Below are 19,982 nucleotides of genomic sequence, written 5' to 3'. Positions count from 1 at the left end.
ACACCGGGATGTTGATTTTGTCCAACCACACCAGACATAATCAGGACATGCAGGCTGAAATATCAAAACTCTTAACCAACTATATTAATTTGGGAACAGGTCGAAACACATGAAACGTTCATGGATATTTAGCCAGGTGGACTGGGGACAGCAAGGAGTCATCATGCCAGGTAGTCCTGAGGCGTGGATCTAGGGCACAGGTCCTGAGAGAGAGAGCGAGAGAGAGAGCGAGAGAGAGAGCGAGAGAGAGAGAGAGAGAGAGAGAGAGAGAGAGAGAGAGAGAGAGAGAGAGAGAGAGAGAGAGAGAGAGAGAGAGAATACTTGAATTCACGCAGGACACCGGATAAGACAGGGGAGGAGGAGATTCATATTTTATATCATTATATACAGTATAGAACAGCATCTAGAAGACATATCATTACATACAGTATAGAACACCATCTAGAAGACAGAGACATATCATTACATACAGTATAGAACACCATCTAGAAGACAAATCATTACATACAGTATAGAACACCATCTAGAATACATATCATCACATACAGTATAGAACACCACCTAGAAGACAGAGACATATCATTACATACAGTATAGAACACCATCTAGAAGACATATCATTAAATACAGTATAGAACACCATCTAGAAGACAGAGACATATCATTACATACAGTATAGAACACCATCTAGAAGACATATCATTCCATACAGTATAGAACACCATCTAGAAGACAGAGACATATCATTACATACAGTATAGAACACCATCTAGAAGACATATCATTACATACAGTATAGAACACCATCTAGAAGACATATCATTACATACAGTATAGAACACCATCTAGAAGACATATCATTACATACAGTATAGAACACCATCTAGAAGACATATCATTACATACAGTATAGAACACCATCTAGAAGACATATCATTACATACAGTATAGAACACCATCTAGAAGACATATCATTACATACAGTATAGAACAACATCTAGAATACAGAGACATATCATTACATACAGTATAGAACACCATCTAGAAGACATATCATTACATACAGTATAGAACACCATCTAGAAGACATATCATTACATACAGTATAGAACACCATCTAGAAGACATATCATTACATACAGTATAGAACACCATCTAGAAGACATAGACATATCATTACATACAGTATAGAACACCATCTAGAAGACAGAGACATATCATTACATACAGTATAGAACACCATCTAGAAGACAGAGACATATCATTACATACAGTATAGAACACCATCTAGAAGACATATCATTACATACAGTATAGAACACCATCTAGAAGACATAGACATATCATTACATACAGTATAGAACACCATCTAGAAGACATATCATTACATACAGTATAGAACACCATCTAGAAGACAGAGACATATCATTACATACAGTATAGAACACCATCTAGAAGACAGAGACATATCATTACATACAGTATAGAACACCATCTAGAAGACAGAGACATATCATTACATACAGTATAGAACACCATCTAGAAGACATATCATTACATACAGTATAGAACACCATCTAGAAGACAGAGACATATCATTACATACAGTATAGAACACCATCTAGAAGACATAGCATTACATACAGTATAGAACACCATCTAGAAGACAGAGACATATCATTACATACAGTATAGAACACCATCTAGAAGACATATCATTACATACAGTATAGAACACCATCTAGAAGACATATCATTACATACAGTATAGAACACCATCTAGAAGACATATCATTACATACAGTATAGAACACCATCTAGAAGACAGAGACATATCATTACATACAGTATAGAACACCATCTAGAAGACATATCATTACATACAGTATAGAACACCATCTAGAAGACATAGACATATCATTACATACAGTATAGAACACCATCTAGAAGACATATCATTACATACAGTACAGAACACCATCTAGAAGACAGAGACATATCATTACATACAGTATAGAACACCATCTAGAAGACATATCATTACATACAGTATAGAACACCATCTAGAAGACATATCATTACATACAGTATAGAACACCATCTAGAAGACAGAGACATATCATTACATACAGTATAGAACACCATCTAGAAGACAGAGACATATCATTACATACAGTATAGAACACCATCTAGAAGACAGAGACATATCATTACATACAGTATATCCTAGATGACATGTATAAATCCTTACTTTATATTTGCTGTACCACTTTCCATGACAGTAGCCTTATTACTGGTTAGGGTTACTGCTGCTGGTACAGTGGAAGAATGAGGCATCACAGTACCTGTTACACCACTGTACTAACAGGACCAATTACACACCAATAAACACACTGTAATGTAAAGAGTTACATCATTCTCAATGATCAGTCTATACATCCAGTATTCATTTCACCTACAGTACATTGTATCCATTTCAAGTCCCCCTCCCCCCATTGTAGCTAATTATCTAGAACACATTGTACAGTTTTACAACCACGTATGAGTTTTTATGGACGCGTATAGTTAGTATCACAGCATATCAGTTTAAGACATTACAACATTCATTAAAAGCATTATAGATATGTACTTCATAGAAACTGTTACCCTTTATATATTCTAACCACTCTATTTAATTTATTCCATATTAAGGGTCCTAACCTGGGAACTAAAATATTTGTCTCCTTCTCAACTTTGCCTGCAGTTCTCTCCCTCCCTCCCTTCCTCTCTCTCTCCCTCCCTCTCTCACTCCCTCCTTCCCTCCCTCTAACCCCAGCCCTCTGGCAGAACCAGGAAGTCCCTCCCATTCACAAACTCACTTCTGTGGAAACAAAACTGATCTGAGTCTCTTTCTCATCTGTCTGTGTGAGAGTGAACAACCGTCCAAATGGCTCAGCAGGGAGTTCTGCTGGACCAGGACCAGTTCTGTTGTTCTGTCTGTCTGGATCTACTGAAGGAACCAGTCACCATCCACTGTGGACACAGTTACTGTAGGCGCTGTATTGAGGGCTGCTGGGATCAGGATGATCTGAAAGGGGTCTATAGCTGTCCTCAGTGCAGAGAGACCTTCACTCCAAGGCCAACTCTGAGGAAAAATAACATGTTGGCTGAGCTGGTGGAGAGACTGAAGAAGACAGGACTCCAGGCTGCTCCCCCTCCTGCTCTGTGCTATGCTGGACCTGGAGATGTGGCGTGTGATTTCTGCACTGGGACCAGAAAGCAGAAAGCCCTCATGTCCTGTCTGGTGTGTCTGGCCTCTTACTGTGAGACTCACCTCCAATCTCACTATGAATCTCCTGCTTTGAAGAATCACAAGCTGGTCAAAGCCACCGCACAACTACAGGAGAAGATCTGCTCTCATCATGACAAACTGCTGGAGGTTTACTGTCGTACCGATCAGCAGTGTATCTGTATGCTGTGTACAATGGATGAACATAAAGGCCATGATACAGTGTCAGCTGCAGCAGAGAGGACTGAGAAACAGGTAAGACCAGAACAACTTGTTGGTGACTGTCTGATAAACAAAGAATTAAAGATACAGTAGGAACTAAATCTGTTTGAATATGAGAGAATTCAAATGAAATGGATCCACAAATATGAACACAAACCTTGAGTATATAGATATGCTAACCCAGATTCTCCAAATGTATCACCATTTTCTAAAGTCAAACACTATTATCATTCTGAATGCCCTTTTATGAGTCCAAAGTTCAGTCATATTTCTGAATGGCCTTTTATGTAACGGCTCTCGTTGGTGGTAGAAGGAGACCAAAGCGCAGCGTGGAAAGTGTTCATGATTTTAATTCCAAAAGGACAAACAAAATAATGAAATAGAAAACAAAACAAACAGTAGCAACTGTAGCAAAACAGAAAATAAGGTCCCACAACATAGGAGGGAAAAGACAGCCTAAGTATGATTCCCAATCAGAGACAACGATAGATTGGGAACCACACTCAGTCAAAAACAAAGAAACAGAAAACACAGAATTTCCCACCCGTGTCACACCCAACCAAACATAGAGAATAATAAGGATCTCTAAGGTCAGGGCGTGACATTTTATGAGTCCAAAGTTCAGTCTCAACCCCTTGATACATGTAGGCCTACCATAAAAACTATAATCATTCACATAGCAACATAATATCATATTGTAAAGGGACTTCCTCAGGATTGTAGACCTTCCTCTCTATGGGTCCTATGTCACATTACTATACTATTGATGTACTGGACTAATAAAGCTTGATAGCTCATTGAAGAGTGATTCTCCACAGAGGCAGCTGGGGATGAGTCAGCAGAAGGTCCAGCAGAGATTCCAGGAGAGAGAGAAGGAGCTGAAGGAGCTCCAACAGGCTGTGGAGTCTTTCAAGGTGAGTATTGTTGACCAGAGGAGACACACCATTTCACTTCTCTCCTCCAGTCAGAGAGAGGGAGAGGGGCCCCTCTTCAATCCTGCTGAAGCCACTGTTGGGAACAGGCTGTCACTGCTGAGGCAGTGAAGAAAGTAGAGGAAGTTGACGGACCGCCATTATATCATAGAAGAAGAAGTTGGTCTGTGAGGGTTTTGTGGTTCTGAGGAGGGCTACTATTCTTTTTTATTTTGGTTTTCAAGTGTTTTCTGAATTTAATTTTTCATGGTATAGGGTTTGTTTATTGGTTTCCACTGTTTATAGGTTTTAGTTGAGGAGGGAGTAGGGTAGTTTATTTATTAGTTTCCACTGTTTATAGGTTAGTGTTGAGGAGGAGTAGGGTAGTTTATTTATTAGTTTCCACTGTTTATAGGTTAGAGTTGAGGGGGAGTAGGGTAGTTTGTTTGGGCGGCGTGATGTCCTCAACCGAGTGGAGAAGAAACGCTGTCTCTTCAGGTGAGTTCTGGAGAATGGTGTGGAGGAATTATTGATCATTTAACAGGAGAACAGGTGGGAGTGGAACATATACACTCTGTATCCAGAATGAACAGGTGGGAGAGGAACATATACACTCTGTATCCAGAATGAACAAGGCTGTGGTTGTGGTAATGTAAAAGGTGAGTCTTGTTGCCCGGCTAGTTACCAGTATGATTTATGTGAGGGGTGTGTTGGTGCCGATTTCGACAAGAGTAGTGGTGTCTAATCTGCCTCCGTTTATTACTTACGAACAGATCCGTAAAGAGTTGGTTCGTTTTGGTAAATTTACAAGTGGTTTTCGTTTCGTGGCTCTCGGCTGGGTGTCTATTTTCGTAGACAAGTGTTTGTTTCTTAACTAAATTCCAGGTTAAACAGGGGAGGGGTGGTACATAGGGTTTGTTTAGGGCAGACAAGCGTGACCAGCCAGCAGCGGGGGCTAGGACTAGGCTGGACACTACATTTTTAACCACATTTACTGATAAAACTAGTTCATTGCATCCGCCGAGGAGCCCAGTTATATAATATTACCATATGTCCCAGCTGTTTGCCGTAGTTTTGGAGTAAACGTGAAAAAACAGGCCTTATTTTAGGTGATGTTTCACCCTGCCAGCTCCTATTAGTTGTATTGAAAAAACAGGTCTTATTTTAGGTCATGTTTCACCCTGCCAGCTCCTATTAGTTGTATTGAAAAACAGGTCTTATTATAGGTCATGTTTCACCCTACCAGCTCCTATTAGTTGTATTGAAAAAACAGGCCTTATTTTAGGTCATGTTTCACCCTGCCAGATCCTATTAGTTGTATTGAAAAACAGGTCTTATTATAGGTCATGTTTCACCCTACCAGCTCCTATTAGTTGTATTGAAAAAACAGGTCTTATTTTAGGTCATGTTTCACCCTGCCAGCTCCTATTAGTTGTATTGAAAAAACAGGCCTTATTTTAGGTCATGTTTCACCCTGCCAGATCCTATTAGTTGTATTGAAAAACAGGTCTTATTATAGGTCATGTTTCACCCTGCCAGCTCCTATTAGTTGTATTGAAAAAACAGGCCTTATTATAGGTCATGTTTCACCCTGCCAGATCCTATTAGTTGTATTGAAAAACAGGTCTTATTATAGGTCATGTTTCACCCTGCCAGCTCCTATTAGTTGTATTGATAAAACAGGTCTTATTTTAGGTCATGTTTCACCCTGCCAGGTCCTATTAGTTGTATTGATAAAACAGGTCTTATTTTAGGTCATGTTTCACCCTGCCAGCTCCTATTAGTTGTATTGATAAAACAGGTCTTATTTTAGGTCATGTTTCACCCTGCCAGGTCCTATTAGTTGTATTGATAAAACAGGTCTTATTTTAGGTCTTGTTTCACCCTGCCAGCTCCTATTAGTTGTATTGATAAAACAGGTCTTATTTTAGGTCTTGTTTCACCCTGACAGCTCCTATTAGTTGTATTGATAAAACAGGTCTTATTTTAGGTGATGTTTCACCCTGCCAGCTCCTATTAGTTGTGTTGAACTCTGTTGCACCAACTTACCTTCTGAAAGTTCTATTCCCAGTCCATTGTTCTGCATCACAATGTCAGCTTCACTATTGTTATCAATGAGACCAGCCTGCATTAACCTTGTAGGTTTACCTCAGGTAACTTATTATTAACTAAGTTACAGCTACTTGGTGAGGAAGCTCACTGTTCACCTGGTTACACGTTGTAGTGACCTACAGTGTTAGTGAGTAGAAGAGATGGTTGGTGCAAAGCCGTCAAACGTTAAATATGTTTAACCATATTTTTTTTCAGAAAAAGGTTTAAAACCTAAACAAAACGTATGTCCCTGTCCTCTTTTTCAAGATGTGGCCGATTTAAACAGACAGAAAAATAAAAATGTTTTAATGAAGATTTATTTTTATTTTTATATATGTTGTTTCTGTGTGGCTGCTGAGTAATTTGATAGTTGTTGAAATCTGTTGGTTCGTAGGCATCAAATAGAGAGAATGCTGTGCAGGTTCACTGAGTTGTAAACCAAATGGAAAGGTGGAGCTCATTGATTTGTAGCTCTGACGCAGTTGCAACCTCAGATTAGGAGTCTATCAAGTGTCGTGAATGAGCTATGTAGTACCCACAGAAGACCACAGGGAGGAGCAAGAGAGCTATAAACCCATACAGTTTTTCTCTTTAAATACCCTGAACCTAACAATCAATCAAATGTATTTATGAAGCCCTTTTTACATCAGCAGATGTCACAAAGTGCTGTACAGAAACTCTAACCCTACGTATAACCTAGTTTATCCTGAACCCTATTTCTAGGGTAGGGTAGCCTAGAACTATTTTAGTAATAATATTATGTTAGTAAATACCATTTTAAGTACTAAATAACATTTGTTATTTTTTAAATAAAACCTATGTAAGCATTTGCTTTTTATTAGTTATTTTATTATATTTATTATTGCAAGGCAGAACACTTGATAAACAAGACTCATTTGTTTTATTTTTTAAATGTGGTTTGAACTAGTGGACATAGTAACCTCTATGTGAAAGTCCAGCAATTGGCGTGGGACAGGTGGGGCAGGTTTGAGACTGATCTCTGGAATTAAATATACTTTATTTCTCAGCTGCCTCTCCAATGTCTTTACGTGAATTAATAACTTTTAATAGGTAAATATTTCCAATAGATGGCAGCATAAGACCACGATGTATCAGTTATAGGCTACAAGCAGCAATATGATTGACATAAAATAGCATGCAACCACAGACTATATGTCCCATGATTTTCTAAAATGACTCATTACTTTACAGTTAGCTATTTATCTCGTATTAGTCCTGTTTTGCTTATGGGAGAGTAAAACAATATTAACTATAGCAGGTATTGAACCCCGGTCTAATAATACCTAGTCAGATGTACTAACCTCAACCCTAGTAAACATGCATTATGACATCATGTTAATATGTCATAATGGGAGTAAACAGCCTCGGAATAGAACAGACGATGCATCTTCCAGCCCGACAATACATGACATCATGCAGCCCTCTTGGTTAGTAAATGTACCTCAACATGCCCCTCTCTAGTGGGAGAAGGCAGAGCGCTCGCTGCTGCTGACGGAACAAGCTTTTGGAGGGGCTTGTTGAGTTGGCTACTTGTTCTTGACCTAAACTAATCTGAACTGGTTTATGCTCCCATCTATTGGAATTATTTAGCAACTGCAGCAGTACTGAATAAAGTGTATATCCTGACTAAAGTAGGAATTACTCAGAATTACAAAATATAAAATGTTCTAGTTCATTTTATCACTAACAGCCATAAAATAACCATTTATAACATAATGAAACTGACATAAACCAAAAACATCATACATTTAGTTAATTATATAAAAATACATGTATGTATATCGGTGACATTATCTGCCAAAGTAAAATACCCTTAACATATAAACACAGACACTGAAAATGAGCTTTTATAATATAAATCTGGTAGCTCTCAAAAGAGCCTTTGCTTTGCTGAGCAGTTAGTTTTCAGGAGTGTGCTGCCTGCCTGCCTTCAGAGGAGTCTGTCTGTGATTAATGAAAAGTTAATAAGTTACTTGTTTTGTTGGTACGTTTTGTTCAGTAATCCTCTGGCTCAAAGGCAGTCAAAACATGCAGACCAATACATAATAATAGTACCAGTAAAGTTCGTCGAAACATGTCAAACGATGTTTATAATTAATCCTCAGGTTGTCAATTATCTAAATAATCTAGTTTACGTTTACATGCGAGTCATTTAGCAGACACTCTTCTACAGAGCCACTAGGGTTAAGTGACTAAATCTGCCTAAAAAAGTAGATTTTACAGATTTTTCACCTAGTCTGCTCGGGGATTCGAACCAGCCACCTTTCAGTTACTGCCCAACGCTCTTAACCACTTGATAACAAACCACTAAATGTTAAACACAAAGTCAAATGGTCATAGATAAATGGTAAGCCGTGTTTTTTGCTGTTAAAATTAAAACCAGTTGTTGTTGTTATTTTTATAATATATATTTTTCCAGTTTCATTCTGAGAACAGATTGTAGCGGTAAAATAAAAAGATAGATATTTTTTGGTGCCATTTAAAAATGGAATTGGGTTTGTGGCTGGATCAGCAGCTCTTCATCATGCGGCCGGAGAGACTCAATACAGCAGAGGTCTCTGATTTCTATGCTGCAGTACTGAGGGCAGCTGCTGAGACCCACACGAGAGGGGGGTGTGGTGCCTGGGCCGTGGGTATGGGAGGAGCCCATCTTCCACAACCCACTGATCACTGGTGGACCTGGAGAGCAGGGTTCTGACTCAAAGCAGCACAGAGGCTACTGTACCGTACGGAGGTGGGCTTAGTGGGAGTGAAGGGGCATCAGTGGCAGGGGGGTGTGGGGGCTGAGAGCATGGCAGGGTATAGGTGGAGGGTGCTCTATAAGCTCCCAGTGCTGGAAAGGTCAGGGGTCATCCAGTGGAGGGTATTACGTGGAGCCCTGGACACCAACAGCTGGTTGGCTCGGGATGACCTGGGAGTTGGGGAGGGGTGTCTGTTTTCTGCAATGACAGACTGTTCATTATGTTTTTTCTGTGTTGCCAGGGTAATGTCATTACTGTTAACACCTTGGGGTTGAGTTTGAGTTTTACAAAATTATCAACATCATTGGAGAGGCTGGAGAGGAGGGGTTGGATGTACGGCTGGAGAGGAGGGGTTGGATGTACGGATGGAGAGGAGGGGCTGGATGTACGGTTGGAGAGGAGGGGTTGGATGTACGGATGGAGAGGAGGGGTTGGATAGACGGATGGAGAGGAGGGGCTGGATGGACGGTTGGAGAGGAGGGGTTGGATGTACGGTTGGAGAGGAGGGGAGGGGTTGGATGTACGGCTGGAGAGGAGGGGCTGGATGTACGGTTGGAGAGGAGGGGTTGGATGTACGGTTGGAGAGGAGGGGTTGGATGGACAGATGGAATGTGGTGCTGATGGTGTATTGTACTGTGGTGTTGGATAATGTGATTGTGTGGAGGTTGTGGTGGCATGCAATGTGTTTTTAGAAGAGGGGGTGTTAGTGTAATGAGGATGATCTGTCTCTCTCTCTCTCTCTCTCTCTCTCTCTCTCTCTCTCTCTGTCTCTCTCTGTCTCTCTCTCTCTCTCTGTCTCTCTGTCTCTCTGTCTCTCTGTCTCTCTGTCTCTGTCTCTCTCTCTCTGTCTCTTAACAGCGCTCTGCACAGGCAGCAGTGGAGGACAGTGATCAGATCTTTACTGAGCTGATCCGCTCCATTGAGAGAAGGAGCTCTGAGGTGAAGGAGCTGATCAGAGCCCAAGAGAAGGCTCAAGTGAGTCAAGCTGAAGGACTCCTGGAGCAACTGAAGCAGGAGATAGCTGAGCTGAGGAAGAGAAGCACTGAGCTGGAGCAGCTCTCACACACAGAGGATCACATCCATTTCCTCCAGGTAACTAAACTGTCTTGTTACATGTGATATGAAATTAACTTCATGTGAAACTATTCATCTACATGAATAGTTTCGACTTGATTAGATGATTAGATTTGATTACTACATAGTTGACTTGATTAGTGTAGTGTTAGGTGGCTACATAGTTGTCTTTGCTATCTTTGTATCTAAGATAATTGTGTAGCTTAGAGTTGGTTAGAGTAATTATTCGGTTAACTAGCCAGCTATTTTCGTAACGTAACGTAGTCAACACTGCTAGCTAGCCAGCTAGACCACCGAATAGCAGCATAGCAGCACTGGAGAAACGATTACATTACAACGGAACGACTTGATTAGTGTAGTGTTAGCTGGCTACATAGTTGTCTTTGCTATCTTTGTATCTAAGATAATTGTGTAGCTTTGAGTTGGTTAGAGTAATTATTCGGTTAACTAGCCAGCTATTTTCGTCCGCCGCGCTGCCGTCTCCTACCTAGTCAACACTGCTAGCTAACACTGCTAGCTAGCCAACTTCTACCGAATAGCAGCACTGTAGAAACTCACATTACAACTTACATTACAACGGAACGACTTGATTAGCGTAGTGTTAGCTAGCTACATAGTTGTCTTTGCTGTCCTTGTATCCAAGATAATTGTGTAGTTTTGAGAAATTGTCGAGGTTACCTAGCCAGTTAGAGGTTACCTAGCCAGCTACACGTTCAAACTAAGTCAACAACGTAGCCACTGCTAGCCAGCCTACTTCACCGCCAGCAGTACTATATCATTTTAGTCAATAAGATTTTATTTTATTTTTGCAACGTAAGCTTAACTTCCTGAACATTCGAGACGTGTAGTCCACTTGTCATTCTAATCTCCTTTGCATTAGCGTAGCCTCTTCTGTAGCCTGTCAACTATGTGTCTGTCTATCCCTCTTCTCTCCTCTCTGCACAGACCATACAAACGCTTCACACCGCGTGGCCGCTGCCATTCTAACCTGGTGGTTCCAGCGCGCACGACCCACGTGGAGTTCCAGGTCTCCGGCAGCCTCTGGAACTGCCGATCTGCGGCCAACAAGGCAGAGTTCATCTCAGCCTATGCGTCCCTCCCGTCCCTCGACTTCTTGGCACTGACGGAAACATGGATCACCACTGACAACACTGCTACTCCTACTGCTCTCGCCTCGTCTGCCCACGTGTTCTCGCACACCCCGAGAGCTTCTGGTCAGCGGGGCGGTGGCACTGGGATCCTCATCTCTCCCAAGTGGACATTCTCTCTTTCTCCCCTGACCCATCTGTCTATCGCCTCCTTTGAATTCCATGCTGTCACAGTTACCAACCCTTTCAAGCTTAACATCCTTATCATTTATCGCCCTCCAGGTTCCCTTGGAGAGTTCATCAATGAGCTTGACGCCCTGATAAGTTCCTTTCCTGAGGATGGCTCACCTCTCACAGTTCTGGGTGACTTTAACCTCCCCACGTCTACCTTTGACTCATTCCTCTCTGCCTCCTTCTTTCCACTCCTCTCCTCTTTTGACCTCACCCTCTCACCTTCCCCCCCTACTCACAAGGCAGGCAATACGCTCGACCTCATCTTTACTAGATGCTGTTCTTCCACTAATCTCATTGCAACTCCCCTCCAAGTCTCCGACCACTACCTTGTATCCTTTTCCCTCTCGCTCTCATCCAACACTTCCCACACTGCCCCTACTCGGATGGTATCGCGCCGTCCCAACCTTCGCTCTCTCTCCCCCGCTACTCTCTCCTCTTCCATCCTATCATCTCTTCCCTCTGCTCAAACCTTCTCCAACCTATCTCCTGATTCTGCCTCCTCAACCCTCCTCTCCTCCCTTTCTGCATCCTTTGACTCTCTATGTCCCCTATCCTCCAGGCCGGCTCGGTCCTCCCCTCCTGCTCCGTGGCTCGACGACTCACTGCGAGCTCACAGAACAGGGCTCCGGGCAGCCGAGCGGAAATGGAGGAAAACTCGCCTCCCTGCGGACCTGGCATCCTTTCACTCCCTCCTCTCTACATTCTCCTCTTCTGTCTCTGCTGCTAAAGCCACTTTCTACCACTCTAAATTCCAAGCATCTGCCTCTAACCCTAGGAAGCTCTTTGCCACCTTCTCCTCCCTCCTGAATCCTCCTCCCCCTCCCCCCCCTCCTCGCTCTCTGCGGATGACTTCGTCAACCATTTTGAAAAGAAGGTCGACGACATCCGTTCCTCGTTTGCTAAGTCAAACGACACCGCTGGTTCTGCTCACACTGCCCTACCCTGTGCTTTGACCTCTTTCTCCCCTCTCTCTCCAGATGAAATCTCGCGTCTTGTGACGGCCGGCCGCCCAACAACCTGCCCGCTTGACCCTATCCCCTCCTCTCTTCTCCAGACCATTTCCGGAGACCTTCTCCCTTACCTCACCTCGCTCATCAACTCATCCTTGACCGCTGGCTACGTCCCTTCTGTCTTCAAGAGAGCGAGAGTTGCACCCCTTCTGAAAAAACCTACACTCGATCCCTCCGATGTCAACAACTACAGACCAGTATCCCTTCTTTCTTTTCTCTCCAAAACTCTTGAACGTGCCGTCCTTGGCCAGCTCTCCTGCTATCTCTCTCAGAATGACCTTCTTGATCCAAATCAGTCAGGTTTCAAGACTAGTCATTCAACTGAGACTGCTCTTCTCTGTGTCACGGAGGCGCTCCGCACTGCTAAAGCTAACTCTCTCTCCTCTGCTCTCATCCTTCTAGACCTATCGGCTGCCTTTGATACTGTGAACCATCAGATCCTCCTCTCCACCCTCTCCGAGCTGGGCATCTCCGGCGCGGCCCACGCTTGGATTGCGTCCTACCTGACAGGTCGCTCCTACCAGGTGGCGTGGCGAGAATCTGTCTCCGCACCACGTGCTCTCACCACTGGTGTCCCCCAGGGCTCTGTTCTAGGCCCTCTCCTATTCTCGCTATACACCAAGTCACTTGGCTCTGTCATATCCTCACATGGCCTCTCCTATCATTGCTATGCAGACGACACACAATTAATCTTCTCCTTTCCCCCCTCTGATAACCAGGTGGCGAATCGCATCTCTGCATGTCTGGCAGACATATCAGTGTGGATGACGGATCACCACCTCAAGCTGAACCTCGGCAAGACGGAGCTGCTCTTCCTCCCGGGGAAGGACTGCCCGTTCCATGATCTCGCCATCACGGTTGACAACTCCATTGTGTCCTCCTCCCAGAGCGCTAAGAACCTTGGCGTGATCCTGGACAACACCCTGTCGTTCTCAACTCACATCAAGGCGGTGACCCGTTCCTGTAGGTTCATGCTCTACAACATTCGCAGAGTACGACCCTGCCTCACACAGGAAGCGGCGCAGGTCCTAATCCAGGCACTTGTCATCTCCCGTCTGGATTACTGCAACTCGCTGTTGGCTGGGCTCCCTGCCTGTGCCATTAAACCCCTACAACTCATCCAGAACGCCGCAGCCCGTCTGGTGTTCAACCTTCCCAAGTTCTCTCACGTCACCCCGCTCCTCCGCTCTCTCCACTGGCTTCCAGTTGAAGCTCGCATCCGCTACAAGACCATGGTGCTTGCCTACGGAGCTGTGAGGGGAACGGCACCTCCGTACCTTCAGGCTCTGATCAGGCCCTACACCCAAACAAGGGCACTGCGTTCATCCACCTCTGGCCTGCTCGCCTCCCTACCTCTGAGGAAGTACAGTTCCCGCTCAGCCCAGTCAAAACTGTTCGCTGCTCTGGCACCCCAATGGTGGAACAAACTCCCTCACGACGCCAGGTCAGCGGAGTCAATCACCACCTTCCGGAGACACCTGAAACCCCACCTCTTTAAGGAATACCTAGGATAGGATAAAGTAATCCTCCTAACCCCCCCCCCCCCCCTTAAAAGAGTTAGATGCACTATTGTAAAGTGGTTGTTCCACTGGATATCTTAAGGTGAATGCACCAATTTGTAAGTCGCTCTGGATAAGAGCGTCTGCTAAATGACTTAAATGTAAATGTAAATGTAAATCTACATCATTATGTTGTCCTGTCTGTCTCTCTGTCCCTGCCTCTCTCTCTCTCTGTCTGTCCATCCCTCTCTCTCTGTCCGTCCCTCTCTCTCTCTCTGTCCTTCTCTCTCTCTCTCTCTCTCTCTCTCTCTCTCTGTCCCTCTGTTTCTCTCTCTCTCTCTCTGTCCCTCTCTCTCTCCTTCTCTGTCTCTCGCCCTCTCTTTCCCTCTCTCTCTGTCCCTCTCTCCCTCTATGTCTCTCTCTCTGTCCCTCTCTCTATCTCCCTCTCTCTCTCTCCCTCTGTCCCTCTCTCTCCCTCTCCCTCTGTCCCTCTCTCTCTCTCCCTCTCTGTCTCTCTGCCCCTGTCCCTCTCTCTCTCTCTCTCTCTCTCTGTCCCTCTCTCAATTCAATTCAATTCAATTCAATTCAAGGGGCTTTATTGGCATGGGAAACATGTGTTAACATTGCCAAAGCAAGTGAGGTAGATAATATACAAAAGTCAAATAAACAATAAAAATGAACAGTAAACATTACACATACAGAAGTTTCAAAACAATAAAGACATTACAAATGTCATATTATATATAACCTCTCTCTCTCTCTCTCTCTCTCTCTCCAGAGTTATCAGTCTCTCTCCAGTATCAGTGTATCTTCAGACTTACCCAGCATCGTTGTCCGTCCTCTTCAGTACTTTGGAGATGTGAGTAAGACTGTGTCTGAACTGAGAGAGAAACTAGAAGACTTCCTTAAAGGAGAATGGACCAAGATCTCCATTACAGGTGTGTTGAAAACAATAAGAACATCAACTTTAGACCATTGAAAGTTCCCTACTAGTCATATACATGTGGAATATGGTCTGATGATAACATTCCCTCTCTCTGTCAATGTGTTTGTGTGTCTGTAGTGAATATAGTGGATGTTGTACTGCCTCCAGAGCCCAAGACCAGAGAACAGTTGTTACAATGTGAGTCTCTTTATTGTGAAGTAACTAACAGTCTCTTTTTACTGACACTCCTAACAATCCCTCTAGAAATATATAGCAATAGTAGATCTAATCAAAGACTGGGTATCTATCTGCCTCCTCATATTTCTCTGATTTGATCTCTGCTGTGCTCTAATCAAAGACAGGGTAGATACAGTATCTGACTTAACTTATTGTTCTGACTCCCCTCATTGGTCTCTGCTCTTCTCCCAGATTCCTGTCAGCTCACACTGGACCCAAACACAGCAAACACAAACCTCTCTCTGTCTGAAGGGAACAGAAAGGTGACCTGTACAGACCAAGTCCAACCATATCCTGACCATCCAGACAGATTCACCAACCGGTACCAGGTTCTGTGTAGAGAGGGTCTGTCTGGACGCTGTTACTGGGAGGTGGAGTGGACTGGGGAGTGGGTTTATACAGCAGTCTCATATAAAGACATCAGCAGAACAGAGAGAGGTAATGATGGTGGATTTGGAAACAATAACAAGTCCTGGAGTTTAAATTACTGTAGTGGTGGTTATTGTTTCAGACACAATAATGTTAAGACTAAAGTATCAGGCCCTCAGTCCTCCAGAGTAGGAGTGTACCTGGATCACAAGGCAGGTACTCTGTCCTTCTACAGTGTCTCTGACACAATGACCCTCCTCCACAGAGTCCAGACCACATTCACTCAGCCCCTCTATCCTGGGATTTGTCTCTCTGGTACTGCTGAGCTGGTTAAACTGTAGTAGGGTCCACATAGATACTAGTCATGCTGGTGTAGTCTATAGCTGAGCTGGTTAAACTGTAGTAGGGTCCACATAGATACTAGTCATGCTGGTGTAGTCTATAGCTGAGCTGGTTAAACTGTAGTAGGGTCCACATAGATACTAGTCATGCTGGTGTAGTCTATAACTGAGCTGGTTAAACTGTAGTAGGGTCCACATAGAGACTAGTCATGCTGGTGTAGTCTATAGCTGAGCTGGTTAAACTGTAGTAGGGTCCACATAGATACTAGTCATGCTGGTGTAGTCTATAGCTGAGCTGGTTAAACTGTAGTAGGGTCCACATAGATACTAGTCATGCTGGTGTAGTCTATAGCTGAGCTGGTTAAACTGTAGTAGGGTCCACAAAGATACTAGTCATGCTGGTGTAGTCTATAGCTGAGCTGGTTAAACTGTAGAAGGGTCCACATAGATACTAGTCATGCTGGTGTAGTCTATAGCTGAGCTGGTTAAACTGTAGTAGGGTCCACATAGATACTAGTCATGCTGGTGTAGTCTATAGCTGAGCTGGTTAAACTGTAGTAGGGTCCACATAGATACTAGTCATGCTGGTGTAGTCTATAGCTGAGCTGGTTAAACTGTAGTAGGGTCCACATAGATACTAGTCATGCTGGTGTAGTCTATAGCTGAACTGGTTAAACTGTAGTAGGGTCCACATAGATACTAGTCATGCTGGTGTAGTCTATAGCTGAGCTGGTTAAACTGTAGTAGGGTCCACATAGATACTAGTCATGCTGGTGTAGTCTATAGCTGAGCTGGTTAAACTGTAGTAGGGTCCACATAGATACTAGTCATGCTGGTGTAGTCTATAGCTGAGCTGGTTAAACTGTAGTAGGGTCCACATAGATACTAGTCATGCTGGTGTAGTCTATAACTGAGCTGGTTAAACTGTAGTAGGGTCCACATAGAGACTAGTCATGCTGGTGTAGTCTATAGCTGAGCTGGTTAAACTGTAGTAGGGTCCACATAGATACTAGTCATGCTGGTGTAGTCTATAGCTGAGCTGGTTAAACTGTAGTAGGGTCCACATAGATACTAGTCATGCTGGTGTAGTCTATAGCTGAGCTGGTTAAACTGTAGAAGGGTCCACATAGATACTAGTCATGCTGGTGTAGTCTATAGCTGAGCTGGTTAAACTGTAGTAGGGTCCACATAGATACTAGTCATGCTGGTGTAGTCTATAGCTGAGCTGGTTAAACTGTAGTAGGGTCCACATAGATACTAGTCATGCTGGTGTAGTCTATAGCTGAGCTGGTTAAACTGTAGTAGGGTCCACATAGATACTAGTCATGCTGGTGTAGTCTATAGCTGAACTGGTTAAACTGTAGTAGGGTCCACATAGATACTAGTCATGCTGGTGTAGTCTATAGCTGAGCTGGTTAAACTGTAGTAGGGTCCACATAGATACTAGTCATGCTGGTGGTGATGGTCCCCAGATGTGATGATTCATTCTGCTCTGTTTTATCTACAATGATTTAACTGATCAATTGATTTGATCTTCAGAAGATGTCAAGTTTTTGTAATTGCAATGTTTTAATCTTGTACATTTCCATGAATCATGATGTCTGGTGTTGATGTATATTGGTTGTCATTCAGAACCATTGATATGTTTTCTCAGTTGGTTCTCTGTCTCTATGTAATTCTCCTCAGTATCATTGATCAGCTTGTTGGTCCTAATTGATGTGTTCTCTGTCACCTGGAGCTGCATGGAAAATGGTCCAGGAACTAAAGGACAATTCAGGACTAGTCAGCCCACTACAAGCTGGTATCACTTACTTTCTACTAAACTATATGGACTGGTTTCCCAGACACAGATTAATCCTAGTCCTGGACTAAAAAGTATGTTCAATGTAGATGTCCAGGAAACCGGCCCTAAATGTGTCATCTTTCATCCTCCCATACTGCTCAGTCCAGCAACATTAAACCTGTCCAGCAGGTGGTGCTATTGACCAAACAATAAAACCAGCAGATATCTTGACTTGCCACTCAGTATATCAGTAATGTTCAGAATAGTACTTTAATATCATTGGAGATTGATGGTCTTTTTAATCCACTATCCAGAGTCAGGAACAGATGAAGTTGGGTCTGCAACTGTTCAGTGATTAAATATGATTTATGGTGATGGGAAATAATAAAAAACACTAAACTTCATCTAGTAATAGTTTTCCTTTGTTATTTATTCCAAGGTGTGTCTTTAACTTGTAAATGTATTGTGTGGAGGTGAGCTAGTGGTGTGGCTGATAGAATAGAATGAAAAGGGAGGAGGGGAGGAAGAGGGGAGGAGTGAAGGGCTGTTCAAGAAACCAGATGAGGAAGAGGAAGATGTTCAGGGGAATTACTGTTTCTGTTCCAAATGGTTCCCTATTCCCTATGTAGTGCACTACGGTGCTTCTGACCAGGTCTAAAGTAGTGTTCTACGTAGGGAATAGGGTGTAGATTTATTACAATATCATGCTTTAGTGTTTGGCACAACAATATATCCCTGAAAGGGAAAGTGAGGAGTAAAAATCAAAGGTGAATTTACATTGATGTTTCCACGGAGACCTGAATCATATCCACGAGGCACCAAACTGAAGAAAATGAACTGAAACAGGGAGGGACAAACTGAACTAAAATAATGATGTTGCTAAATGTTTTGCTACAGTGTTCTCTAATGAATACGACCCTGGATTCAAATACTATTTGAAATCTTACAATTACTTTGAGCATTTCCTTTAGTCCTCCAGGTGGGTGGGGTTTGTTTGTACTTTTAGGACTTTTCTATTGGTTCCATTACAACAAACTCAATCAAACACTGCTTATTAAGTATTCAACATTATTTTAACGCAGGTCTGTTTCCACGTGCAATAAGCCTGTAACGTCTTGTATGATCTTATCAGGTAAAGGTGTGTCAAATGGAAGGGCAAGTCTCACCACTGAGAGGAAAACATCACTGGTCCACCTCTGCATCAGGTCAGCTATGTTGATCAGTACTGTCCCAGGGATGCTGGGAGCAGAGATGAACTCCCCTGACCTGGTACCACCTATGGAGTTGTCATTTTAATATCAGTTTAAGTTATGAGCTGTAGCTGGAATCAGAAACCTCCTTCACAATGGAGTTTAATCTGTTAAATTATGAGCTGTAGCTGGGATCAGAAACCTCCTCCACAATGGAGTTTAATCTGTTAAATTATGAGCTGTAGCTGGGATCAGAAACCTCCTCCACAATGGAGTTTAATCTGTTAAATTATGAGCTGTAGCTGGAATCAGAGTTTGATTATTTTTCACATTGTATTTTTTTAATTTGGTCCGGTTGGTTTCACATTGCCAAATGACAAACAAACTAAAATGCCTCAACAAAACCAGGTGTTCATCCAAGTCAAATGTTTATTTATCAGAAATGGTCACATGACATCTATCTATAATCATCATGAAGCATCACTTGTCTTCCTCCCATATTCATACTACTGTTGCTTTGGTCTTCTGACTAGAACTGTGAGGTGCAGTGAATATATTCAGTAACCTTTATCTCCTGTTTGGCCCTGCTCTCCCCTAATCTGCATAGGTGTTACCCTTTCTATGATCTGATGATATAAACTACAACGTGAAAGATACTGTTTACTAGTGTCGTGTCTTTGCTATCGTTAAATTGAAGACTTACTAGTTTTTATCATAGATTCCTATAATTAGGGATTACGCGACCACTTGAGTAATAGCGTAACTAATTAACTATGAATTCGAGGGCACCAGGGAAAGTTATTAGATTACAAGGTTATTATTTCCCAATATAACCTTTCCGATATTTTACTATCTGATCAATGGTCTTCTAATTCAATTTGTATTTATTCTACCTTTCGTCAGTCTCATTCCAAACGTCGTAAATCGCTGATCTGCACGAACCCAGTCTTCACTATGAGTCATCCATACATCAATTGT

At 42.8% G+C, this 19,982-nt stretch overlaps 1 protein-coding gene across 3 annotated transcripts; it reads left to right on the top strand.

Moving 5' to 3' along the window:
• Positions 1-1,343: 1,343 nt before the first annotated feature.
• LOC139577467 (E3 ubiquitin-protein ligase TRIM47-like) lies at positions 1,344-18,218 on the top strand. Of its 3 annotated transcripts, XM_071404488.1 has the most exons (6): positions 1,348-3,523; positions 4,309-4,404; positions 10,113-10,346; positions 14,938-15,097; positions 15,223-15,282; positions 15,514-18,218. In XM_071404488.1, the coding sequence occupies exons 1-6, from the start codon at positions 2,927-2,929 to the stop codon at positions 16,029-16,031; spliced, it is 1,665 nt and encodes a 554-aa protein (XP_071260589.1). In that variant the 5' UTR covers positions 1,348-2,926; the 3' UTR covers positions 16,032-18,218. The 3 variants fall into 3 exon arrangements, with proteins under 3 accessions (XP_071260587.1, XP_071260588.1, XP_071260589.1); XM_071404486.1 differs by lacking the exons at positions 15,223-15,282; positions 15,514-18,218 and having other exon boundaries at positions 1,344-3,523; positions 14,750-15,021; XM_071404487.1 differs by lacking the exons at positions 14,938-15,097; positions 15,223-15,282; positions 15,514-18,218 and adding an exon at positions 11,274-12,181 and having other exon boundaries at positions 1,344-3,523.
• Positions 18,219-19,982: the final 1,764 nt, after the last annotated feature.

This window comes from Salvelinus alpinus, chromosome 6, assembly GCF_045679555.1.
Source record: "Salvelinus alpinus chromosome 6, SLU_Salpinus.1, whole genome shotgun sequence".
In the NCBI taxonomy this organism is placed as follows: Eukaryota; Metazoa; Chordata; class Actinopteri; order Salmoniformes; family Salmonidae; genus Salvelinus; species Salvelinus alpinus.
The sequence above is the reverse complement of the archived record's forward strand: the minus strand, read 5'-3'. Positions and strand labels throughout refer to the sequence as shown.